The sequence below is a fragment of the Falco cherrug genome, chromosome 5 (genome assembly GCF_023634085.1).
Source record: "Falco cherrug isolate bFalChe1 chromosome 5, bFalChe1.pri, whole genome shotgun sequence".
NCBI classification, from domain to species: domain Eukaryota; kingdom Metazoa; phylum Chordata; class Aves; order Falconiformes; family Falconidae; genus Falco; species Falco cherrug.
Window position 1 is genome coordinate 12,310,676 of NC_073701.1, and position 27,221 is coordinate 12,337,896.

The 27,221-nt window shown below is 44.9% G+C and overlaps 1 protein-coding gene across 1 annotated transcript in view; it reads left to right on the forward strand.

Annotated features, from left to right (window-relative positions):
- Positions 1-23,115, forward strand: part of LOC102058980 (potassium voltage-gated channel subfamily KQT member 1-like) — a 510,914-nt gene extending 487,799 nt beyond the window's left edge. Inside the window, exon 17 of the mRNA XM_027815098.2 lies at positions 21,800-23,115. Coding sequence (XP_027670899.2) covers positions 21,800-21,955 — 156 coding nt within the window. The 3' untranslated portion in view covers positions 21,956-23,115. The remainder of the gene's footprint in view (positions 1-21,799) is intronic.
- The last annotated feature ends 4,106 nt before the right edge of the window (positions 23,116-27,221 follow it).

Here is a 27,221-nt window from a genome sequence, read left to right on the forward strand (position 1 = left end):
TACTCTGGTAAGGGCGGACACTTGAAAAGGGCTTGCCCCCTTGCTTTCATAAATTTTGCACTGCTGTTTTCTCAGTACAGTGTAATTTTCCTGCTGGCATGTTTCCACCTTGGGATTTCTTTTCACTCCCTACTCACACAGATCTCCTGCCAAACTCTGACTCCTATCTCAACAGCCTGGGCTTCCTACCGCTGCAGCAAAATGGCAGCAATCTTTGGGACAGATGACAGAAACATTTGCATTTAAGAGGTCGATGGGGCAGCTATGGTGGCGGATCTTTGCAAAAATAATAACTTGTCAAATTTTTGGCAGCACTTCAAGTAAGCATTGCCTATTGTCGGAGCTGAGCTGTTCTGAAATCTCCTCTCTTCTGAAGGGTGGTGGGCTGCAGCCTTGCTAAGGACATCGTTTCTATAGGAGCATGACCTTTAAGTGACAGGTGTTGAATGTTGAGACCACCAGTATTTTTTCCAGGACATATTTAGGGTGGGTTGTGCTGGGTGGTGGTCCAGAAGCCCAGCATGCACAAAGCAGTCATGGGGACAGATCCTTCTCGGTGGCTAAGCAAGCTGCACTGGCAGCAGCTTTTCTGTGGGCTTGCCCCATGCAGCTGCACAGGGGCTTGCTCACACTCAGCTAAGCAATGCAGAAGTCCAAACAGCCATCTAGCATCAGCACTTCAGTCCCAGAAGGGATGAGGACCAGGACTAAGGTCTGTGGGGAACACACAGGAGGGCAACAGGCACCCTGTGGTGGCAATGGGTTTGCTGCAGAGTTAGCCCAGGAGTTATGGTTACTCCAGCAACTCTGCAAAGCCACGTGCAAGTCTCAGCCTCTGTATGGTGTTCCATTAACAGCTATGTATTGCCAAAACAGCACTTGTTTTGTGCTGCTGGGGACTGAAGTGCTCCCCTGATGACTTGTGGGAGAGTTGGAGGGAAGTGATGAAGGAGAGGTAGTGGGAAGGACCTGCAGCCTTTCTGGCTAGCGAATTACCAGCATTCAAGTGACCACTTTGGTCATCCCAGGGGAATAGACACACTGCTAGCCTGTGTGAAGGGCAAATGTGGACCATAAACCATCTCAGCTTGCATGGCAAGGCTGTGAGTGAAGAGGTAAACAGCCTTACAGCTTCATCTGAGTTAAAGCTTAAGCTGACATCAAGGAAGATTTGTCCTCCCAGCAACACTGTCTTTCTCAGAGGCAGGAGCACTCTTCTGCAGAGAGCCTTCCTGAGCCCTCCTGCACAGCCCTGGCCATGGCTGATGGTTTCCCAGCCACAGCTTGACCTCATGACTGTCTAGGAGATCTGAAACATTTCCAGCTGACCTTCCAAATCAAGGTTTAATTTAGAGAGCCAGAAGATGCCTTCCTGCTTGTGGCTTCTTTTCTTTGAATCCCCACTCAGTGTGGAACCCCAGCTCCCAGCTCAGCATGCGCAGTGGCTGGGAGCAAACCCACGGGGTGCCTGCATTTGTCCCTGGCTTGCTGGGTGGCTAGGCGCAGGGAGCAGAGCAGAGCTGCGCCCCTGCAGCTGTCCCCTGGCCACTGCCTCTCAATCAGCCCTTTGTCACTAGCCTGGGGACAGCAAAGTGAACAAAGCAGGAGATGGAAACAGAAAAAAAGAGAGAGAGAACCCACATATCCAGCCATCAGTGCCATGGGAAAGCTGGCTTCCTTAGGTTCACACTTCCCAGAACCTCTCCGGTTAGCTCCATCAGTAAGGGCATAAACACGGTTTCACCACTATTTTCCTCATCAATGCGTCAGACGCTAAATCAGCAAAAGCACTGCATTTTTGTAAATTATAAATTTCTATCCTGCTTACTAGCATAGCTACAAATTTAGATTCATTCAGTGATTCAGTTAATGTTGTGGAGTATTCAGTTATATAGTGTAGGGCTTTTTTTCTGCGTTTGTATATGGCATAAGAAGACCATGACCCATGGCTTGAGCTCCTCTGCTTTACAGTGTTACAAATCATGTTATAATCAGGTTATAATGCTGGCTTCTGGATCCCTTCACAGCTAAGCCGCATATTATCTCTACCACTGAATCTCTCACTGCTTCAGAGGAAGATACTTCCCTACCTAAACAAGTGTGAAAATAAACCATTGTGATGCATTCATGGTGAGCACAGCAGAAATTAATGGACCCATGTACTTCTAAGAATCAGACATTAGCTTTTTTCGCAGGAAATAAATTCATGCTCACTTTTTGTGTGCACGGTGGGATGTGCAAATAGAAGCTTCTGTGTGCATAATAGCTGTCTGCATTGGGCCTGCCACTAAGCATTTTTGTCACAGAAAGACCAGTTTATGCATAAAACAGCCCAGAGATAACACATTTCACATAGTAAGGACCATTTATGTTCCCTCAGCAGTCCTTTGGCTGGCATACTTGAAAATACCAGGCGTCTTAGAATCAATAACACCTCTTGGCACTAAAAAGTCTTGAACCCAACCAAAACTCTTTCCTTTGATGATCAGTTGGACAACTATAAACTTGTGGGAAATGTTTTGATGTCTTGCCAGGAACAGATAGTTTTTCTTTACTGGCTGATCTCTTTGATATTGTATTGGGATCTCAAGAACTTTTTTCTCTGGAGGGCTTTGAGAAAAATAGGTCTTGTTCTTGGACTCTCACAGTATGTCCTGCAGGGATTAAAATAAAACTTGTTTATAATCTATTGCTTCCTGCATTGAAGGGGCTTGCAGTGTCTGCCAGAAAACACTGTACTTTGTTGCTATTGCCACTGTGGGTATTTTGCATAGTGATTTCACCAAAGGCCAGGCAGCAGAATCAATAGCTGTGATTAATGGCGAATTATTAGAGACTTATCTCAGGATTAACTCGTTCCTGTATACAGGACTAGTTCTCATTAACTGCATTTCAGACATGCTGGTTGTCAACCAAAAGAGTATTATGCTGCTCTAATTTCCATTGAGTTCTCACTTTTTTCCATATGCACAAACCCCAAGAGCTAGAAACACTCAATTTTAGAAATCTGAAGTAAACCAGCTGATGGTAGCAGACAGCAAACTTGTTTGCAGGCTCAATGGTCCGTTACCTGAAAGGATAACAAGAGTAGTCCAAACCCATTAGATGAATCAGCAATTTGAAATCAACTTTGCTAGAATCAGCCAAAGAGGAGTTCATAACAGATCAGTGTGGATGTGCCCAGAGGCTTTGAACTTAAATAAATAATAGCAGCTGTGAAATAATTTTTAAAATCAAAAATCCCACATTTTTCCCAACACACCAGCATGTCCACCATCATTTTTCCCCTTTCTGTGAATGAGTAGTCCTGGAATCAATTTTGGATGATGTGAACCATAACCCTTAAAATCCTTAAATGACTGCTCACATCTGTATGACTTCCCTTCACTTGAAAGGGCTAGAAATGCAAATGAATTAATTTGCAGGATGAGCTTGATGCAGAAAAATGTTGTTTATTTCATTATGTTTTGAACAGTCCATGGTTACCCCCTGCTTTGAAAAAAAAAGCAAAAGCCATATGACACCAGAAAAAATTTCAAAACCTTTTAACAACTACTGAAATTAACCTGATGAACCCAACTCTTGCCACAGGCAAGGTAAACAAATTGACCCTATGACTTACACATAGCCCTGCTTCGCGTGTAAGTGGAGATCACTGGCGTCAGAAGTTCGACAAGAAAACTGAAGCTCTGTTTGCTCACACAACAGTTCTCTTCAAAAGTGAAGGACAAAATAAAGTGACATAAGCAATCAGTACAGTGAGGGAATTTCCATTTTAATCTACAAATCTGCCCAAGTCACTTTGTCCTTACAGCAGAATTTGGGCACGGCATTCTTGAGTTTAAGCCTCCAAATTTTTGAGTGGTTCTTAAGTTTAATTACGTGGTTCTGACAACAACAAGGCTGCATTAGGTGATGGGCTTTTCTGTGAGGGCACATCCCACAGCCTTGAGCATTGTACTCAGGTATTTTCCGACTTAATGTGGGATACTTGCCTTTTTCCCTTGACTTGTCTGTAAAAGAGTAATAAAACAGAAAGCCCTATTTCCATGTGTCCTTCCTTCCAGTGAGCACCCAGTTGTTCAAGCTGTTTACTTTCATACATCTCTCTGGACATGAGCACTGGCTATGTGGCGATTTGGCTGGAGGCCACTTCAGCCCTACCTTTTAACCTTGAGAAGAAAATGATGGGCCTTGCCTAGCAGTTCACACAGGCTGAGACACGGCAGACCAAAGATACTTGACATGGGTTTTACCAGCTGTGGACACCCCAGTGCTGACTCGTCCTGGACCAGAACACCACACACAAAATCATAGGACTATAACAGCCTACCCTTGAGTTGATCAGCTGTGGTTCCAGAAATATGGGAAGCATGCCTTAACCCTTCAGCCCCAGGACAGCAGACATCAGTTCAGCAAGGGCTGCCACAGCCCATGAGAATTTGGCTGTCCCAGAGCATCCATGGTTGGTGGCTAAGTTTTCTGGTGTTGGCAAGCTGCTTCCTCTTGTGTAGCCATGATGACCTGTAAGGCAGCTATTGCTGTGGTTTATTGGCAAGGCGTGTTGCTGAATTAACAGCAGGAATAGAAAGAATTACGTTCCTGAAGTGTACTGGAGCAGCTGAGGCACTAGTGTGTCCAACATTTGTCTTCCACCAGCTCACAAAGTATGTGTGAAACAGAAAGGACAATACCAATTCACTATTGCATGCCGAACCCTAGCCCCAGTAGAGATCCACATTCATAATGCAAGGTTCTCTGGTAAACAGTGGGATTTCAGGGTATTCTGGCATTTATTCACTCATGTAAGGGGAGATTTATCCCTCCTCTAAGCTGTAACTGTCTGCATCTGTTGCTGGTCTATAACTGTTCAGGTTCCTGAAGCCACACCGTGAACTAGAAGTCAGGTTTAACTGCACCATAAAGACAGGTGTGTATTGTACCCATGTAAATGAATAAATGTAAGCCATATGAATCGCAACATGGCTATAGACCATACATTCAGCCAGCTGAAAAGACCATGTTCCTCCCTACTGCCTTTCCAGGGATCCACTCTGTCTTTTGGGTATGAAGGTTATTGCCCGGTGCTGCAGATAGCATCCCCAGTGGCAAGGAAGGGGGAACCTCCAGCAGCAATTTGCTGAATCTTATGATGGTTTGCAGGCCTACTGCAAGCGTGTGGCAAGTGCACTTTCTGCAGCAGGGATCCATTCAAAGGGAAAGTCAAGTGTGATTTGTTCTTTCCTCTGCTTCCTTTGTGGAAAAAAATGTGAGCAGCGCAACTCACCTGTGACTACTGTCACCGGGGGTTTGTGTACATCTTTCTTATCATCTCGCCATCCTGCCAAGCACTCAAGCCCCTGTAAGCAGGTACTTCATTCAGAGCCAATACCAGTATGTCCAGCCCAGATCCCACCCCGTGGATAGGAAACTGGGTAGCAAACACCACAGCATTACCCTGGGTGTCAATAGGACTTTTCCTCAGGGCTGTAACAGTGAGAAAGCAGAGGCAGTTGTGCTCACCCCCATGCTTTTGGACATGGGTGGGCACAGGGTCTGGCCAGAGCTGCCCATGGACCCCTGCTTGTGTCCCCAGCTCCCATCCATAGCTTCATGATCAATGCATGCCAGACCTCTACATGACTGAAACCATTACCTTGTATAGGTCTTATGACTTTTTTCCACACACAAACATTCTCTTTTTTTCTCCTGCTTGTGTTTTTGTTGTGCTTTTTGCATTGGTTTTCTGTTATTAATGTCCTTTGGTTACACTGGTAATGGTTCCTTCCCTGCAGACGTGTTTTTCTCCTCTCCCCAGAGGGTTTGTGGGCACGGTGAGGCAGGGAGCAGAGCAGGGAGCACTACAGCCGTCATCAATCAGGAGGTGAATGAGCTTTTCCCAAGGTAAAGGTGATGCCTCGGTTGCTGCTTCATGTAAAACAGATATTTTAGACTGTGATAGGTAGGGGTTTGTTTCATACACTGGAGCTACCTTCAGGAATGAATCTTCCCATTGTATATAAAGCCCATCTAACTGCTGAGAAAAGAGAGCTTTTCAAAAAATGCATTTCATCATATAATGTTTACATTTGCTTTACATTGTTATAGACTTACTGACTATTTGGCAGCTCAGACTTTTTAATAGTTCTGTTTTTCTTCATTTTTTGAAAGCTAAAGGGATCCTGTCAGATTTGGAAGGGCCAGGAATTGACCTATTGTCTCTATTTGCCAAGTCCGTGTAATTCCTTGCGCAGGATATTTTCATAAACGAATACCTCACTAAAGTTGTTTCAAACTTTCAACAAAAAGAAAAAAAAAGTGGCAGGAGCCCAGCACCCAGTGATAACAAACACGTGCAGCTCAGCAGAGGGGTGAGCAGCCCCTCGGTGAGAAACCTCTGGGCAGCTACACAGCTATGAGTAACCCCCGCCATGGCCATGCCTTGGCAGTCAGAAGCCATGAGTCAGCCCCCCGCTCCCAAATTATAAGGAGGAGGTTAGCTTAGGAGTCCTTAGGCTTTAAAAATGATAATACATGTGGGATTTTCTTTTTTGCCCGCCTTTTTGATGTCTGGACCTTTGACTATACATTCTGCTCGTGTTTTCCCGTTTCTCTCACCGACCCTGTGGTCCGGCACAAAGTTACATCTTTTTTTCTAACTGCAAGCTGAGGTTCTCATCTAATCACTTCACTCCAGGAGCTGAGGCTTAACAAACAATAAATATCACAAGCCTGGCAAGGAGCTCTGAGAGCCAGCACTGGTGATTGCTGCAATAACAAACTTGGATGTTTATGCAGTGTAGAAAATAGACGCAGTGAGCAAACATGCTTCAGTTTCAAGATATAAATCTTCCCCGTTGTGAGAAATAGCTTCAGAGAGCTGTTTGTTTTAATTAATAGTTGCAGAATGGTGAATAATTGGGATAAAATAACTGGCCCAAACCTTCACCTAAATCCTAGAAGAAAAAAAAAAAATCCAGACATTACAAACTTCTTTTAAGATATGAAATTTCCAGCTAGTTTGTGGCTAAACATTTTCAAGTAAGAACTTATAGCTAGACTGCTGAACCTAGTTTTAAAGAAGTAAGTGTCCTGATTTTAAATCTGGCCATTCATTTAAGTTCCTATATATAGATTTAGGAAACCTAACTTAAGGTTTCATTGCTAAAAAATATACCTTGGCCTCTTTCATAAATATATTTTTATATTCATATATATATAGTGAGAGAGATGTATGCATCTCTAAAATTCCTGGCTTCAGGCCTTGACTTGGCAGTGAAAAGAATATGTGAGGAGGTTTTATGAAAAATAAATCTTTGCATTCCTTTAGCACCTTTCACCTGAGTATCTCAAAGCAGTTTACATCGAGGAAGAATTATGCCATATAGGGAAACATTTTTAGCCCTGCTCAACCCTAGAGGAAAGTGCAGCATTGAGCAGCCCAGTGACTTGTCCCAGGTTGTCATGGTGCATACGATGGGTTTGCTGACCTGGCCCAAGCTAGGGAGTGCCTTTGTCCCCCCTGCCGCTCTCCCCATCGCCTGCTTCTGGCTCCCACCCTCACTGCCCAAATCCAGCGGGGCCACCCTGTGGGCTGCCAATCCTTCTGCTGCCCCGCAGCACCTTCATTTCTCCACGCATTTCTTGCATCCCGTCTGCCTTCGCATACGGGAAAACACAGCCCTGACCCCAAAGAGTTTATGGGGTAAGTGGACACAATTTCATGTGTGGGTGAGAAAGACACTACGAAAGCGGTTGTCTTGCCAACACCCCCTAATCACTTTGCTTACGTGTTTTATGTCTTTCCCTCATTCTTTATCTTCTTTGTTTATTTAGATTATAAACTCTTCAGGCTGGGGATCCTGTCTCCTTCTTCTGCTTTTACAACACCTACCACAGCGCGGCCTCGAAGCCGGTTGGAGAGCCCCGTGCTGCTACCACAGTACAAACAATAATAAATAAAACCAGGACTGTGAAGAGATTATAATTAGAGCTGTGCAAAACTCAGCAGTTTTGGTTTGCATTGGTTCCTCCCTGCTGAGTCTACATTGTGTTTTGGATTTGTATGCAAAAAACCCAAAGCAAAACTCCCAAAGTGCCAAGAGTGGCCGGGTCTGGGCTCAAAATCGTGCACAAACCAGGGTGTTTTTAATGGTTCCTCCCTGAAATTATAAATCTGCCAAGGCTCAATCCGGGTTTACTGAAAAGTTCTTGAACCTTTGCAGATTCTGGGGGCCAGCCAAGTTTTCGGTTTCATTTAAAAAGTCTCTCTCAGCTCTGCTTAACATACTAATTGCCACACCACGCTGCCCTGTGGCTAACAAGAGGATTTAATCTTCCCTGGCTGCCCGTGCAGACCCACTTATGAGCACCACAGCCAGCTTTAAAACCATATTTCAGATTGCCGTGTTCACTGGTGGTGCTCAACTGCTGCAGGTAAACACAACTGCATCTGAAATCCTGTACTGAGGCATTTGCTCTGCCCTGGGATAACGCAACACAGCTGCCTTCAGCTGAGTAATCCCTTCCCTTGCTTGCCCAAGGGGAGGCCATCGGGAAGGAAGCAATGAGCAGGAGTCTGGGAGGAGGCACGGTGTTTTGGCTGGTAGCACGGATGTGCCACCCCTCACTGTCACCCCCTTGCACACACAGTTCCTGCTTCCCTCTGCCTCTCTTATAAGGGCTGAGGGTAGAGGTGAAGGGCTTCAGACCCAAAATAGCAATGATGCTTACGTGGCCAAGCAGCCTGAGGGTGGTAAGTGGGGTCACCAGGGTTGAAATCAGAGAAGCAGAGAGAGTAACAGCCTCCCCAGACTGGGGGATTCCCTGCACCTGGATGATGTACACAGGGCTCTACCTGGGGCTAGTAAGGTGTAAGAGAACTTTTCAAATAGCTGGCTGCCAATAAATGCATCGTGCAGTATTGCGGATCAAGCCACCTCCACTCCCTGCCTGCGATAAAGGGCATCAGGCAGCCAGTGCAAAGCACCGCGGCTGCTTTGGGCAGGAGGGGAGAGGTGTGGACACCTCCATCACTGCGAGAGGAGAGCAGTGCCTGTTACAGGGCTCGGCACATCGCCCCTACCAGAGCACCCAGCAGCCCAGGGGAGCAGTGACCTCCTGGCTCCTGGCTTGCAGATCTCCCAAACTTCTCCACAAGTGCAAGTGAGGCTGGCTCCTGGGGCTCCTGTGCCAGCTGGCTGTGCAGGACCACGTGCCTTTTTGGCATGTGATAAGTCACAAGTGTTTGACCTAGAGCTGGCTTTTACATCGAAGCATGTCTTCCCTGGCAAAATTTGCAGGATCTGCTGTATTACTAAAAATCATATTGATTTTGATGAACTTTTTAGGAACAATAAGTAAAAACAAGTGAAGATATGAATTGAGGTATTTCAGTGTTTTCAAAATGAAAAGTTGTGGGGGCATGTATTTCGCAGTCTTCTGCAAATTATTAGCAAATAATAAAGGGAAAAGTTTAGATTTAATGGCAAAGAAATTATTAGCTTTTACCCAGCTTTGGCCTGGTCTGGGGGTCTGGAGGATTATTTTTTTTATTTTGAACCTTTTTGCATGATAGAAAATCTACTTCCTTATCAACAGTAATTAAAACCTTAACTCAAATTCCTAGAAAAGAGCAGTTGTGCGCCTTACCCCCTGGTAAGGCATTTCGGTTGGCTCTACCAGAGGTAAGGGAAAGCAGGGTGAAGAACCCCAGCTTTTTTGATGGAGTGCACGGTGCCTCATCTGGGGCACAGCATATGACCCCAATTCTTCCCGTGCAACCTGCAAACAGTAAAAGAGTCATTTAAGCACAGAGGAGGAGGCAGCCATGGCCCCGGGATCCAGGCTGGAGGCAGCTCTCCTACGTGGGTAGTCTTTGCTGTGCTGCACAGCTCTCCCAGGCTTTCTCCTGAGCTCCGCCAAGGCTGGACCCTTGGAGCACAGGGAGGGCAGGAGGGTGCAGCTGGGGCGGGCAGGGCCATGCCTTTCAGCAGCAGCAGGGCTTAGCACGCTCTTTCATCCTGGTTTCAGGGCTGGGCATGCAGTGAAGGAAGCCAAGCACAGTGGTCAGGCAGCCAAAACCAGAGCCTCAATGTCACGGATTCACGGTGATGGTCATTTATGGTTTACACAGTACCAGTGCAGAAAGACAAGCACCCAGTCACAGCTGGGATTTGTAATATGCATTAAAACAGGAAAGTGAAAGCTTTCTAAAGTATTAATTAGCAAAAAGATAGATATCTTTTTTTCCTTCTCACTGATAATTAGTTCCATATGGAGTCAAACAAGCTTGCTCTGAAGGGATGAGGAACACTGCAGAATAACAAATAACCCAGGCATTTTTAAATATGGCTTAGACGTATTAGAGATTATATTGAGTTAGTAGATCAAAGTCATAGTTGATGGTGAGTATAAGTAATGAAAGAGCAAGTAGATGTGAAGCTGAACAATTAAACCTGTGGGGTTCTCAGTAGTCCCAACAGGTACCTATTTTATTAATGAATTTTAGCTTATTGACCTGAAAAAGATGTTTTCTGCCATGCCAGAAAGTTGCATAAAGACCTCCATGGCTTCCCAGTTCTACCTCTAGAACCTCAAAAAAGCCAGCAACCCCATATCTTAATTAAACTGCAGCACCAGTTTAAATTGTTTTACTAAATGCTGGGACAGTGAAATCTCATCAGGCCATTCTCATATTCCTACACCTCAACGTTCATGTTAACACATGTCCCCTTTTATTGCTGTGTTTTTTCTCTGCAATGATATATGAAAAAGAGACATGGAAGAGACAAATGATTGTTTCTCTGAACAAGATCTATAAATACTCTTCTCCCCGGCAGTATTCCCTGCAGTATAAGGCTAAAGAGCTGTAAGAGTGATAGTAGGTATAACCGACTATTTTTTTTTCCCTGTAATTAACAGTGCAGTGCTTTGCAACAGAAAACTGAAGCAGGTTTATGCTGACTTAGCATATGCCTCATGAGGAAGAAATCTATCTGGCAATTATGGCTTTGTGTCTCCCGCCCTGTCTCCTGTTGTTTGTATAAGACACCGGTACTTCTGCCACAGGCTTCTTCATACAGCTGTCCTGTCAATGCCAGCTTTCATAGGTAATCCATCTAGCTCAGCAGAGTTCAAATAAGACACCTCCCTTTCTTTACTTTAATTAATGCTCTATTTGAGTCTCCCCTGGGGATGTAGCCATGCTGATTTTTCAAAATACGTTGTTATTTTTCAAGCACAAAAGAAATGCAAAATGTACACCATTGAGATTCTGAATTTGGAAAATCTGCTTTACTCAGTCTCCTGTTCTCAGACAGTGTTTCAAATGCCATGGACATCTCTTTAGCTACAGAGCATATTATGCAATTAATTCTCTAGCTTGGGAAGGAGAAGAAGATAAATCCAGCCAAATTCATTCTCCCTGTGATGTTCTGAATCCAGTTACTGTAGCTATAGCCAGTTTATGCGCTGATTTACATTGTCACACCCCACGTATTGCTCAGACCTTTCCAGGTGCTGAGCAATCTCAGCTCGAGTCACGAACCATTTCTTGCTGAGCAGTTGCTTTTCCGGCACAATTTATGCCTGTGGCTTTTGCTGATCTGGGACCAAATGCTGTGGCTTGGTGTGACTGAACAGACAGACAGACAGACACCCTTAATGTCAGGTCACTGTGCCTGCAAAACCGGACAAGACAGTCCAGAGTCCACCCACTCGCCGGGACTTTCAAGAATTCATTAAAAATATGTGTGTTAGTGCTGCTAATCAGGTCTGCTATACACAAGCAAGCTAGTAAAATCCCTCAAATGACAGATAAGCCAGACAGGCTAAAACCAAAGGGTTCAGCAAAGCATGTTTCAATCAGTAACAGTCAAGAACTGCTACACCCCCGATCAGCACTGCCTGATAATATTTTACTTGCTCTGGGTTTCTGTATTTTAATGAGCAAACAGTGGTGTTTTGTAATCCTCATGATTTAAATACATGACACCACATCGCGCTTCTGTAGCTTCTTCCTCAAATTGCACGGTGTGTGTTAAGCAAGGCTTGCGGCATCCTTCAAAGGGTGTGGGAGTTTCAGTGAACTTGTTACATAAAGGTGTCCCTAGAGACTCGTCCCATGCAGAGTCGAGAAGAAATAAGGGCAGAAGTTTTCATTCACCCTTTTCAACAGTGCACAGTACAAATGTATGGTTTTCACTTTCCCTTAGATCAAGCTTACTTCATCACTTTTACTGAAATAGGGCACATCAAAATGAGTGACCAGGCACAGGTTCGCCTGGAATAACGAAAGGCATGTCGTAGGCTTCATTTCCTGACATCAGCACAAATTCGTGCACAGCCCAGCCCTTAGTTTTGCTACATACAGGGTCTGGCTGAAATGCTGTGAAGATTCTCTCGCAGAGCTGAAAACAGAAGCCCAGATGGTGGTCTCCCAGTGACACCCTCTGATCTCCAGACAATCATCTTTTTGCTTCCCAACTATTTTTTTTTCCCCTGCCATGACCACCATGCCACACTTCCAGCCTTGCCCTGCCATGTCCACGTCAACCCTCAAAAAGCCAATGGTAGGAAAGACAAAGGAGCACCACCGTCTTCTCTCCTCCTGTCTGCTTCCAACAGGGACTGATCTTTTTTCCAGTACAGCATCCTTCTTTCCTACAGCAAACATTTCAGTCCCTATTTTAGATTACTCTTATCTTTTGTAGGTTTGTGTCTTCCCTTTTTGTATCAAGACTCAAACCTATCCAATTTGTGATTTCATGTCAGAAAGATAAGAAATGGCCGATTATTTGATCCTTGTGGTTAACAAACTTTGAGGAGGCTCATCCAGGAGGTGACTTGTCCTCAATGCAAGAAGGCTGTGCTGGGGAGTAGGCTGGATTCAGGTTTACGAGACTTGGGTTTATGAAGTGCTGGTCTAGTCCTACAAGAACTGCCTGGAACTTTTCTAGTACCTACATGTCTTGCTATCTAGATCACCATCACCATAATGCCAGCGCTCCTCCCAATAATAACACTCCCTCCCTCCCTTTCTCTTTGCCTTTCATGCCAATCTATAAGATGGACTGATAAATTGAAGTAAAGCTTTGGGTGTGTGAGTGTCAATGGAGGGCAGCTGTGTATCAGTACCTGTAATAAAGTATACAAAGCTACCTCGTCGTACACAGTCTATCAGCTGTGCTAACTAGATGCTGCCTTAGCCAGGTGCCAGGTCAATGGGCTTGGATTAAGGGAATTCGCTCACTGATTTCAGTATCGGTAAGTAATCCTTGCAGCTAAGCCAAGGAGAAACAAACCAGCTGCAGCACAGTCCGAAGTGTCCTCCCCATTACAGGACCTGGTGAAGCCTATCTACCCATGAGGCTGGTGGGGTTAGATTTTGCTTTCATGGAGGAGGATTTAATAGAGCTCAAAAAAGCAAAAGTAAAGGCAAAATAATCAGAGCATAGAAGGCTCGATACCATCTCTTCAAAGGGTTAGGTGAGGCGCAAACACTGAGTTCATCACACCCATCTGAAACGCTGAGCTTATCGCATCCATCTAGTGTAAAGACTAAGGTCACTTCTTTCTCAGTGTTCCTTTGGCACCACTTAAATACTCAGTGCTGCATTTTCTTTTTCGTGTTTCTCTCTGTCCAGTATGGTTTAGCGATTTAAAAATTAAATTAAATTAATCAGCATCTTGGAGCGTAAGTTCCAAGGCTGCTTTATTGTGAAATTAGGGTGTGACTCACAGTAGCTGCATATCCACCTTTGAGGCTGGACTAGCTTTGTTATTTTTGTGTGTTGTTTCTTTCCATGCTGGTTTTGCAGCAGGACTTGTAGCCACACAATATAAGGAGCTGAGAAATGGCAGTGCGTCATCCAGGGTGTGGCTGAGGAGCGATGTCGCAAAGAGAGATGGCAAGATTACAGGGAGGATCTGAGCAGGATCTGGAGGAGGGTGAAGACTGAAACGTCCTGCAACAACAAAAATAACCATTTATGTATGTAAATCAGGAGTAAGAGAGTTCTGCAAAGTCTGATTTACCTACCAGGGGAAAATCAGGGGGAAAAACCAAACCTTTCAAAGCACCGGCTGCAAATAGACACACAGGTGCATGTGCAAATAGCTAAAATGAGACAAACTCCAGCAGCAGTTACTCACCGCCAGCAGCCAAGCGCTGCTGCACCACGGTGGCTGTGGAAAGTTACTGTGCTGTCCACTCAAAGTGTGTCACCACTCGAATTTCTTCAGCTAGCAACAAGTACTTCTGGGAGCAGTAGAAATTATGCTGCCTGGTTTCCTGTGGCTCTGTATTTTGTGGTTGATTATCCGAGGCTAATAAGGGGCAAGAGCTGAATAAAGCTTTTCCTGTGGTCAGGGCATCCTGTGTGGATTCTCCGGGGTCTAATAAAACAGTTCACCTTCCTCTTCTGCCCTTCCTTCAATGAGGCACTAATTTGGATGTCTGTCTTCTGCACAAGTACCGGTCTTTCAGAAATTTGTCCAAACTTTTTATCTGTATGGACTCTGTCTCTCTGGTAAATGTGTCTGAAGCTGGCCAGCTTACTCCAAAGCTGCTGTGGCAACGTATACACAGATACACCATCAGCTAAACCTCACTTGCTTAGGAAGCCAGGATTCATTTAAAAATAAAATAAAATCACACCTTCCCTGAAGCAGTGACACTGCTAACATAATCTGCGTACTGACCAGGCCTGCTTTAGCAACCCAGGGCTGAAGTCTTGACAGTTACTTAGTGATTAAGCAAATGGCATCTTACACCAGAAGCAGCAACCATGGACACAGGTCTTGCTGCAGAGGTTCCTCAGTGCAACTGTGGCATGGGAAATATAAAAATATAATGCTCACCAAAAGGGTACTGACAGGAAATACCCCGGGAACTAAGTGCAGAGGGATAGACGTTTGTGTTTTCATTTAAACAGGAAAGGTAGATGGAAAACAAAATAAATGAAGCTATACTTAAAATAAAGATTACTATATACTAGGCCACCAAAGGTTATAACACCTGACCTAAGAATGGGTGGGGATGTTTGGGATAAAGGAAGGGAGGCCTGGAAAATCGTGGACTTATCTAGATAAGTTTCATGGAATGAAAATAAACAACTGATATCTGCTAAGGGCTACACGGAATAAGTCAAACAAGGCTGTTGGTTTATATATATTTTGATGTTCATGGAGAATTGGGTCTGCCAGAAGAACAGGCTGTCATGGAGGTGAGGTTTGTGTAGCTTCTACTCATGTATCTGCTTACTGGACCTTTGAGGTTAGTGGCAAAAGCTCCCATTGACGGAAGCTGGTCTTTCTGCACTGTTTGCACCCTCAGCAGAATGAAGCGAGGAGCTGCATGGCTCAGTGTTGGGGCAAGGAGTGCTGGCAGTTGGCTATGAGACATTGACATACCACAGTGAGATGTTTCCCTGTGTGCGTGCCACCTGGCAACCTTGCTTTGGGATACAGCATCGGTTTAGGATTGAGGCCAATTCCAAATCTGTTACAACTCATCCCAACACCAGTCAGTTAATGGAAGCCTGTTCATCAAAGCCCTCTTCTTGTTGTTGTTGTTGTTGTTTTTAGAGGAGAGAGAAGCTGCTAGTTCTCTGCTGGTGTGAATGCCAAAGTCACTTCATGAGACTCCTCAGAGACTTAAAAAATGCTGGTGTAGGTATATTTTTGTGCAGATGCGTGTATGAGTACTTTAGGAGACTCCAAAAGCTTATCCTGAAAGGTATAGTCTTGCACACTGTTGACCATTCTGGCTCCAGTCCAGCAAAGCACTTAAATATTTGGTGAACTCAGCAAGGCTCTTCACATGCTTCAAGCTAACACATCCATAAGCACTTTGTTGGACCAAGCTCACAGAGGCTGCACTAGAGCCGCACCTTGCACAAGAGAGATCTTTCCAAACTAGTTGCGGTATCTATGGCTGGTGTGACTATTTGCTTCCTCACAGACAGCTACCAATAGGCTACATCAACATGTGCATTGTCTGGCCATGCTAAAAAAAAAAAAAAAAAATTCAGTGGCTTCAGCATTTCACCTTGGTGAAATTTCTCTACCAGGCGACAAGCAAGGTGAGAAGGAGCCAGCTTTGCATGCGGTGCTGTAGAGAAAAGATTTCCCTCCCCAGAATCAGCAGTCCCTGGACAGCAATAAATCCACTCAGGGACATGCTAAAAAATAAAGCTATTCCTAAAATAAACAATTCAGACCAAACTGTATGCTAGGCAATTACTAAGTTTGAATAATTGGGTGTATGCAGAGAGAAGCTACAAGACCAGATGTGCAATATAAAGCTAAACATAGGCTTTACAGGATCTAATCAAATCAGTCCACCATCTGGTATGAGAAGAAAAATCGTGTGACAGCCTTGGTCAACAGGAGAAAATGGCACAAATTTCTGGATAACAAGCTTAAGCTAAATCAATATGTTACACGAGCCAGAAATGGACGCATCCATAAAATGGATTGCAACTAGTTCAGCACATCTGATTTTACTAAATACCATTTTCTACTATGAACTAGACCTTAGGTGACCTATCACAGATAACAAGCTGGGAATATTTGGAAATAAGTACGTGCAGGTAGAATAGCTCATGGCAGACAAAGGTTCACATGCATTCTTCTCTCCACACAAAATAAATCCTACCCATCAGATGACTCTTTTTCAAGCAGTTGGTGTTAAAGCCCTCAAATCAAGTGTTTCTAAGCCAGATCTGCAGTGAGTGGATCCTGCTTCATTTTAGCTACCTTGGGAGCCAGGACCTGTAGCAAGGGCTGGAAACAGAGGAAACTGGAGTGGTGGGGGGTGGGTGGTATGACTACGTGGTGGTAAACGTGTCAGCCCAGAGTTGGACCAAGAAGGAGTGTTCAGTGGGCTGAGCTGAGGACTCTGGTGGTTTGGAAACCCTGGGCTGCGATGTTGTATTTGTATGGCCACGGCAGCTCTGGCCCCAGATGTGGTTGACTTTGCAGTGTCAGTGGAAATATCTGGAAAATATCACATAACACCTTGCAGAGACTCTGTGAATGCCCTTGCTTGCCTCCGGTGGCCCACTATGCTTTGGTGGCTTTTGGTCATGTGTACTTAGGTGTGCACTTTGTTGTGGGATGAGGGCTACATGTCGAGGAGAGGAAGCCTGGATGTCTTGTGGGGCTTCCAGAATCAAAACACCCATTGTACAGTGACTTTGATAGCAGGGGCTCAAAGATGCAGTGGCTTTTTCCAGTCCCCACCCCGCCATGACACCTTGGGCTGTCCTGTGGGCACAGCTTCATAGTTTTTCCCACTTGAGTGAAGCAAACAGGAAGACAAAGTCAATCCAGCTTAACCAAAAGCAGAACTTGCTGTTGCTCCATGACATTTTGATTGGTAACACAATTTGGGCTGTCTTCTCTCCCTCCTCCATTTCGTGCTGCATCCCTGGTACCAGCAGCCCAGACATGTTGCAGACAACTGCACAAAGGCTGTACAGCTCAGCCATTTTGATCAGTTTATGTAGGACCTCTATAGGCATAGCCTTAAGGAGGTGACAGCAACTTTATTTGATTTATGGGGTTTAGCTTTTGATACAAAGCTCCACCTACTTAGCAACATATGAGCATGTTTGTGGGTTTACAGATTTACTTCAGTGCTCCAGCAGACCATCTTCCCGTTCTGCTACTCCTCTGGAAATAGTCCAAGTCAGTGTGTTGTGCACATAATTGATACTTGCTTTCCCAGCCTCCAGAAATCATATTAGAAAGATAGACAAAAATGGGGATGGGGGGGGGGGGGCCGCGTTTTTCTGGCTTAAAGTAAGAGGATTTGGGGGAGACCATGTGGCTAACCAACTGAGTTTTCCACACATGCGTTTTGTTTATGGTGTGCATGTGCAAAACATGTCAGGAAAAAGCTCTCAGGGGAGCTAGGAATCTGTCCAGCATGCGGCAAATCCCCAGCACGATCCAGCCCTCCTCTCCCATGCCGCTGCCACTCCTAGGGTCCCCTTCCCCACTGAGGAAGGAGCCCACCGAGGTAAAAAGAGGTATTTAGAGATGCCGGCTTTCACAAACAGAGGCTCAAAAGCAACATCAAACAGCACATAGGTACTGAAAGCCAACCTGGCGGTCCAGGTGAAGGGCAGGGATACCCTGCATCCCAGAGGCTGAGTGACCCAGTTCCCCTTCATGCTTGCTGTGACTCACTGGAGCTGGCTGCAAGACATTTTCTTTGTCTAACAGCCCTGCATGTCACCATGGAGTCCAGCCCCCTTTCATGGGGGGATGTTAAAATGAATATATATTTCAACACTCCTTCAGCTCACCTCATAGCCCCAATAACAACAGTGTAATATTTTAAACTGCTTTTGCAAGTCTCCTTTCTACAGGGCAGTTGAAAGGATATAAAAGCATTTTAACAATTTTATAGATTGTCTCCGGAGCGCTTTTGTGATGTGGGAGAACAGAAGTTTTGTTGCCATTTGCCCGTGGACAGCTGCCAAACTCACCTGTCTCCACTGAGCCTGTGAGGGCCATATCACATCTCTCTGGAAACTGCAGCCAGCCCTGGATGGCTTCTCACTTTACTCAGCTGAAAAACACGTTGCACAATTTAACCCTTTGCCCACATGCTTGCCTGGGTGCGTTGCTCAAAACGGGCAATTTGTTCGGTTTGGGCTTAAGGAAAGTAATAGCTGCTGGGTGGTTTTGGAGAAACCTAAAACCAGGACTGTTTTGTGAAAAGCTTTCACCCATGTGAAAAGTCTTCTAACCCTGCGAGTCATCCTACTGACTTCAGTGAAGCCTTGAAGTGCCCACAGCTCTCCTTTTGTCACTCCTTAATCACAGCTAACCAGCCTCTAAATCTGACCCCTTTTTAATAGGCTCCGATTTGACGAGGTACTTAAGAATTTGTCTTTCTGACCGAAGCTTTACCATTCTAGTTGCATGTTGAAAGTAAGGCATATTTTTAGAGCACCTGAATCCAGAAAGTGGTGGCTTGAGCCTGTGTATAAAATACAAAGCTAAGGATTAGGAGAGATCTGCCACTGGCCACATCTTCTTCTGGACTCCTTAATTTTGCAGGATCCTGCTTCTAATTTCAAAAATTATCATTAAAACCTTCCCATGTACACAGTTGACACAGGACAACTGAGCAGCTTCGTTTGTTAATGTTCAGGCAATGTATGCAGATCCCTGTGTGGCAGGTGTGACAGAAGTGTAATCTACTCCCTTATGTATGAATTTCTCATTTTCCCTCCCTACAAATGAATATTTATATTTTCCACCCCCCTCTTCTCCTGGAAAGAAAAGTGCCTAAAATTATTCCCCATCGCATTCTTTCACCGAGCTGGCAAAATACAGAGAAATACAGCAAGTTTAAATGATATGGAATATGCAGGCATAGCTTATCTAAGATGAAGCATGCAGATCAAAATCAACAAAGCCTCACAAAAGAAAGCCCCAGAAGATCTTTCATCTGCCTGATCCCAATTCCCTGCCTACACTTCTTTTTACCCTACTCTAATGTATTAGTTCTGCTTTAGTTTCTGCTCCGTGCAACATTTCTGCTTAAGAAAGATTCTGTTGAGTCATTACCAGCATCAGCCAAACAGGCTTTTCAAGAATGGAGGCGAAAATAAAGGCTGTGGTTTTTAAATTAATTCCATGCTGCTTAACCCTTAAACCACTAGTGACTTCCAGACTTCCAACCAAGTTAATGCTGAGCAGAGTATGTAGCTGTGGTTCCCAAGATGAGAGCACTGTCAGTGCTGCTGTCTGTGACCACACCAGAGGCAGAGACCTGCCCCAGCAGCACCGACCACTCTCTCCCAGCAGCTCGTCAGGTATGGGAAAAGGCAGAGATGTTCCTGGCAGCGTGGGGTCAGGCTGGCCGGGAGGTGGCTGCATCTCTACCAGACACAGCCTTTGCCAGTTCCCTTCTGCTCGATCAAAGAGCATCAGTATCTACCCGAGTTGCTGTTCAGCTGTGACTCATCCCAAAACCAGGCTTGGCAGCACTGTCCCACACCTGGGTGGGCTGCAGTGAGCAGCCTCCATCCTCCCGCGCCCACACACCAGGTCACTGCTCAGGCAGTGCCGGCCATGCACTTGAAAGCAGAAATCATAGTAAAGGGCTATGCTGCCTCACTCATGCTCTAAATACTCCCTCCTTGCTTCTTGAAAATACTGCCCCAGATAACCCGCACCCACTCCGTAGCAGAGGCAGGGAGAAGGGCTTTTCTACTAGAAGACAGTAGCCATGAAAGTAGGAATGAGAGGTGAGCACATCTCTCCCACCGTGAGCTGGGAGAGATACTCCACTCCTCCTTCCCCCCAGTAGGCTGTATACAGGAGACAATAATGGTTGCCAAAATGATACAACTTCAATAAGCTCCTGGTACCTTGAGGTTTGAGGGGCCCCCAGAGGAGCCGACACTTGGAGTGAGAAAAGGCAGAGGAGGGGAAAGCGGATAAGGATTTTCTTTGCCTTAGTTTTTAAAGCAATCTCAGCTTGCTAAACTTTCAGTCCATGCTGTGAATGACTATTTTCAGTTATCTTTGCACAGAAAAAGGCTGAAATCCTTCTCTCTCTCATTCTCTCTGTCTCCCTTTTTAATGAAAGCTCAGTTTAGATCTGATATCACTTTAAAAGGTTTGCTATCAAAGTTTATTAGACCCACTGGGACAGATCACGGTTTTCAGAGGCTCAGAGTTTCACAGCAGATAACTGTAAAGTGAACCATCCAATGTTCTTCAAAATGCTCATTTTTCTTGAGCTCATCTATTACACAAAGCTGCACTGTATTCAAGCATCATTAGAAGCGTTCCCAGTTGCTTACATGATGCTGGCCGTAGTTTTGCCGTTAGAGCAAGCTGGAGCAGTCGGCCAACCCCAGCCTGTCCCACAGCCTGATGCTAAGGGGAGCTGGATGCCACTTGCAGTGAAGGGAAGCCCTGCCCACACAGTGGGATAATGTCTGCTCAGCACTCCTAGAAAAGGCCAGAATTTCAAACAAGCAGTAAGATGTATGAGAGCAGTCTCCCTTTAAAAATCCAGATTTGCCTTTCCCTGCTTAAAAATAACTAGGACAGGCGACTCTGCTGAGGGACTATGCCTGAGAAATTTCAGCTGGAAAGCAAAGAAACAAGAGGAGGGATTAACATGTCAAGCTTCCTATAGAGCAGTTGTTCTTTTTTTTTAACGAAGTCATTGGTATTATTATGTGGTTTTTAGTAGGCTATCCTCCTAACAATGCATGGGAATAAACACCATATCTGGTGGGATCTCTGACTGTAACATGTATCATGGAGGCATCTATTTACAGTGCGAAGGGAGGGGAGCTATTTCATTTCCCAAGACAGTCATGGAAAGCATGATGTCCTGCAACTAAGGGTGGTGAAGCACTGGGAGAGGTAGTGGGAAAAAAACATTCACGATAAACCGAAGAGTAAAAGGGAGTTTCAGGGCAGATATTTACAGGATGTATCATCACTGGAAGAATTTGGCAAACCTGAGAAGAGGCTGAGAGACAAAATGGCTGACTCAAGCAGTCCAGTCCTCGGGCCATCAGTGTCCTGTCCTGCTGCCACTTCACATGGCTTTACACCTTTCCCTGTGATTTCATAATGTCATTCAATCTTTCCAGAGCAACAGGCTGGAAAAACCTCAGTGGAGCTGGTGGTTCTTGGATGCCCATGCTCCCTGCCAGGCTTTATCCATCCAGAGCTTTTGGCCAGCGAATGCCTCTCACCAGCAGTATGTACAACCATTTGACAGCTCGTCTGCTTTCTGATTCCTTAACAGGTCACACAGATGGACCAGAAGCTAGATGACATCCTGAACACCCTCCAGGCTCAGTTTGGGGATCAGCCACACGCACAGATGTCAGGGCCAGCCACCCCACCCATCAGACAGCTACAGACAACCTCGGATTCCCCCCCAGTGAACCAGAAAAATTGAAAGCCAGAGGACAGCCACATGTCCCTCTCTCATTCTTCTATGTCCGATTATTTTCAAGCCTTGATGCCTCAGGATTTGACAGTGTCATGGGTGAAATGAAATATTCTGCTGTAGTAGATTAAAAAATGACAAGCGGCGAGAAGCCAGCCCCAACCCTAGGAGAGCACAGAAGTTTTGCACCTGTTTCATTAGCCATCATTAGCTAACCTCTGCCAGCCTCTGGCGGTCCCGTGCAGCTAGCCCCATGTAGGCTGGCTGCACACGCACAGGGCGTGCTGTTGAGGTAAGCATCCGAGCAGGGGTTAGGATGACCCATCCGTGGGCACGGAAGGGGAAAAGGACTGGATTTTTGGCATTTAATCACTAAGTTTAATGCTCACAGCATGCCCAAAAGGGGGAAAAGAGCCAGCATTTGAACATGAAACAAATGGAAATCAGTGAACAGGAAAATTAAACAGCATGTTTTGACTTCTACCAAGCAGTGAGGATCATAAGAAGGGCAGATTTATATGCTAGTGCGAATGACAAAGTAAAGACAACAGGCTACTGATTAAAAATATGGAAGTGTACACAGGCTGGTTGACATATGAAAGACTGAAGCAAAGACTTCAGCTAATTAAAGCAAAGGGTTGCAAATGAGATGAGATGCATGTTGGAACAGACAGGCAAGAGAGATAGTATCTGCGTAGGCTTACTGCACAAGAACACTGTAATAGCTATCAGCTACGCTGATGACTGTTATGCAAAATGTTCTCAAGCTTTTACCTTCATTCAGCAGTGGTTGTTGACTGCAGTTGCCTTAATTTTAACCTAAGAAACTCGCACGGTAATTGGTTGTGAAATATCTGTAAAGCTCGGTTCAAGTCACTGAGTAACTGGGTGCTGCAGGAGGGCTGCAGCTGTGATTGAGAATGGCAGCTTTCTTAAAGAAAACAGAAATACACATACCATTGATGAAAGTTAATCGCTGTTTAAATAAACTGCTGTATGTAATTTTAAATGCTAGGGTGTGTTTTTTTTACTTGTAATCTGGTTGTAAATTGAGTGCATATGCTGGCTGATACACTGTCACTGTGAAATGGATCTTACCTGGCACCCCAGAAAAGGGATGATATAACATTGTTGCTAAATATGTAAATAACAAACCGAGCTAAAAAGGGTGCAGTTTTATTTACTCAAATCTTTTTAATATATTTGCATAACCAACCATTTGAATGAGCAGAACTCTGCAGAGCAAAGACCTGATTCCTGGGAAATCCTAAATATATTCTATTCCCACTCATATCCATGGAAGCAAAGCTGCACTGCATTTAAAAGCAACCTGAAAGACTGGTCCCTTAATAAGCATTTATTTGGACCAATGACTGGTCCATTTCAATGTAATCAAATTAGCTTCTAACTATTACCTGTCCCTTTAAAATTCTTTCCCAGGTTTGTGTGTCTGGGAATTCAAGCTTGGAAAGAGCACAATGAGACTGATTCCGATCTTTAGATTGCAGGCGCGTCTTAGACAGAATATTAATGATGTGTGAGAGGCAATAAAAAAAAAAAAAAAAAGCAATGTGGTTTTAATTAAATCAGCTGACAAGCCGCCGTTCCATCTTGTCTGATTACTACAGAGTTACTGAACATGACCAAATACAGCATGTAACATGGGAAAACGGTAAATAATCATTGTCAGAGCAGAGTTGCTCCTGACTTTCAGTCAGGGTCATGAGCTTCTGCGATGGTCCTCACTGACTCTGGCCACTCACAGCTAAACGGACAACTGGACACCAAAGGTAGGTACCGTTTCATCAGCCAGAGGTAAAAAATCTCCATGGAGATCCTGTTGCCACAGAGGTTCAGAAGACAAGCCGTGCAGCTTTCACCAGAAGGGCTCAGGGACTTCTGTGGCCAACACAAGGTGAAACTTCCTTGTTGTACACTGCAGATGTTTGTGTGAGGAGAATGCGTGGTCACTTTTGGTGATCCAAGGAATGCAACAGTATTTTACTTACTAATGAATCTCAATAGCAGTGTTAAAGCACTACACGTACAGTTAACACCTACTACGCTGAAGTGCCTGGAAAACACACCAAACACCCTTCCCCAGAAAATTCAGTTAAATAAAATACAGGTGGTCTCAGCTACAGAGTGTCAGAAGGGATGAGTGGGTAGGAGGAAAAGATGAAGAGGCACATAGTGGTCCCTTTAGAAAAAAATAATGTGTGTGTGTTCACATGTCTGTTTTTTTAAAAACACAAGCCAAAGTATCCCCAGGAAGACTTTGGTGAGGCCAGAGCCTAAGCCGTTAAGGGTCTGACATTCCAGCAGTGCTGGCCATACATCCACTTCCCAGCTGGCCACTGCAAACACTGCAGTGCGGCACAACATGTAGAGACAGCACCGTCAACACGTGACTGCGACCTTCGCTATTGCCACAACGGAGAGATAAGGGTGTGGTCTGAACAAATTGCAGTGAGGAAGGAAGAAGACTGGTGAGAGACACCCATTTTCATACCACATGATGAGATTAATGGTAAAAATATAAAAGCAATGTAGCTCAGTCTTACTTAAGTAAACCTCCACACCCACAGCTAAGACAAGTTTTGCCCTCTGGCAAAATCTTTCTGGTTGCCCAGGGATAAAAGTATCCTGGAGTAGCACTGATGTGACCATGTGGTAATACTACCTGACCCTTCTTCTGAGATGAGATAGTTTTGCACAGTGAACAGGCTGCATATTAATACATTTGCATGTCATGAGTGTTTTGAGTGCCCCTCTACCAAGGTGCTATCAGCAAACATTCAGCAGCAAGCTACGATTTCCCAGGGCAAGAACTGGCTTCTACTCAGTGTGTTTTTGTCAGGCATTACCATCCGCTAAGCAAGCAGTAATAGCATCAGATCTAGATAATTGTGTATGTAGAAACAATGAAATGGAAAGAGTAGGGAAGAAGCATAGGGATGAGCCTCAGGAAACTCCAAAGTGCTGAGGAGTCCCCTTGCAATCACAAGTCCTGTGAAGTCATGCGATGATCTAGTCCATCAAGGAACAGCATCAGAAGACCATCAGGTGCACCATATCAGGTTTTGTTAACTTTGCTAAGTGTAGTACGGATTTGTTGGATGAAACACCACCAAAAGTGTCTTCTGGAAGAGTTCGAAGGGAAACTTTCCATAATTCTTGCATGTGATTGGAAAAAAAATAATTTTTCATAAAAATTACACGCTCCCACAGTTTACTTCCTTGATCCAACTACCTGACTTGCCTGAGCTTCCCCTGACAGGCTGGAGTCCTCCAGGGAATAAATATGCAGCATAGCTGCAGAGGAAAGTTTGACTCCTACATGTGCCATTATTTAAACAGTTATGTGAAATCCTGTTGGAAGATTATTAGCAAAGGTCTTGTCCAAAACTCTGACTTCTCTCAGGTTCATTAAAAAGAAGAGAGCAAAGGTGGATTCTGCCTGTGCATTATCTTTCTGAAATTTTTATCATAGAACCCTAGAATGGTTTGGTTGGCAAGGACCTTTAAAGATATCTAAACCAACACCCCTGCCATAGGCAGGGAGATCTTTCACTAGATCAGGTTGCTGAAAACCCTGTCCAACCTGACTTTGAACACTTCCAATGATGGGGCATCCACAACTTCCTTACAATCTAAATCTATCCTCTTTCCGTCTAAAGCTATTACCCCTTGTCCTGTTACTACGGGCCCTGGTAAAAATCTGTCCCCATGCTTCTTATAAGACCCCTTTATCTACTGAAAGGCCACAATAAGGTCTTTCCGGAGAATTCTCTTCTCCAGGCTGAACAACCCCAACTCTCTCAGACTTTGTCCATAGGACAGGTGTTCCAGCCCTCTGACCATTTTTTGTGGCCCTTCTCTGAACTCCCCTTAGTCCATATTTTTCTTGTACTGGGGGCCCCAGTGCTAGATGCAGCACTCCAGATGGGGTCTCAGAAGAGCAGAGCAGAGGGGGTGAATCACCTCCCTTGACCTGCTGGCCGTGCTTCTTTTTATGCAGCCTAGAATTTCTGGGCTGCAAGCACACAGTGCTGGCTCACATCCAATTTTACATGCACCAGTATGCCCAAGTCCTTCTCCACAGAGCTGGTCTCAGTCAATTCATCACCCAGTCCATACTGGTGCTGAGGATTAGCCCAATACATGTGCAGGACCTTGTACTTGGCATTGGTGGACTTCATGAGGTTCACATGGGACCACTCCTCAAGCCTGTCAAGGCCCTTCTGGATGGCATCCCTTCCCTCAAGCGTATCAACAGCACCACCCTAACCCTAACCCTAACCCTAACCCTGGTGTGATCCACAAACTTGCTAAGGGTGCACTCAATCCCACTATGTCATTAGTGAAGATGTTAAATAGTATTGGTCCCAATACAGACTCTTGAGGGACATCACTCATCACCAATTTCCACTCCAACACTGAGCTGTTAACTGAAACTCTGGATGCAACCATCCAGCCAATTCCTTATCCTAATATTCCATCCATATCTCTCCAATTTACAGGTAGGAAAGTTATGGGGGAGCCTCCATTGTAGAGGACCACTAGATTAGTCAGGCATGATTTGCCCTTGGTGAAGCCACGTTGGCTGTCTCTAACCTCCTCCTTGTCTTCCATATGCTTCAATATAACTTCCAGGAGAATCTGTTCCATGATTTTACTGGGCACTAAGGTGAGGCTGACTGGTCAGCAGTTCTCAGGGTCCTCCATATTTCCCTTTGTAAAAGTGGATGTGAAATCAAGTGTTCACTCTCAGTGGTGGCTCTAACATGACACCAAATTACAGAAAATATTGCCAGGGAAGTCCCTTTGTGTGGTTTCATTTCTATTTCTACTAACATTACTGCACTGATATTTATCCTATTAACTTCTCCATGACGGGATTCCAGCAGACACATCACACCCAGCTGCTGAACAGAGTACATTCAGCAAGCTCATTCCTACAGCAGCTCTTCTCACAATAACACCATGAATTAACGTAGCCCAATGAAGTTATCTGCACTGTGCAGCCAGGTCTGCAATGGTCCCACATTGTCTTTTAAGTCAGAACAGAGGCACAGACCAGGTGGCCAAGGTCTCTCAAGGCCACAGTATCAGCAGGGGTGGCTGTCAGGAATGCGGTTTACCAATGCATCAAAAGACAGGAGTACAGGAGATCAAGTGAAGATTAGCTATTTATTTTCAAAAAGATCACGTTTTTCTACCTGATCCAATTTCACTGTGAAGATACATGGTGTCCTCCCTTACTAAAGACACT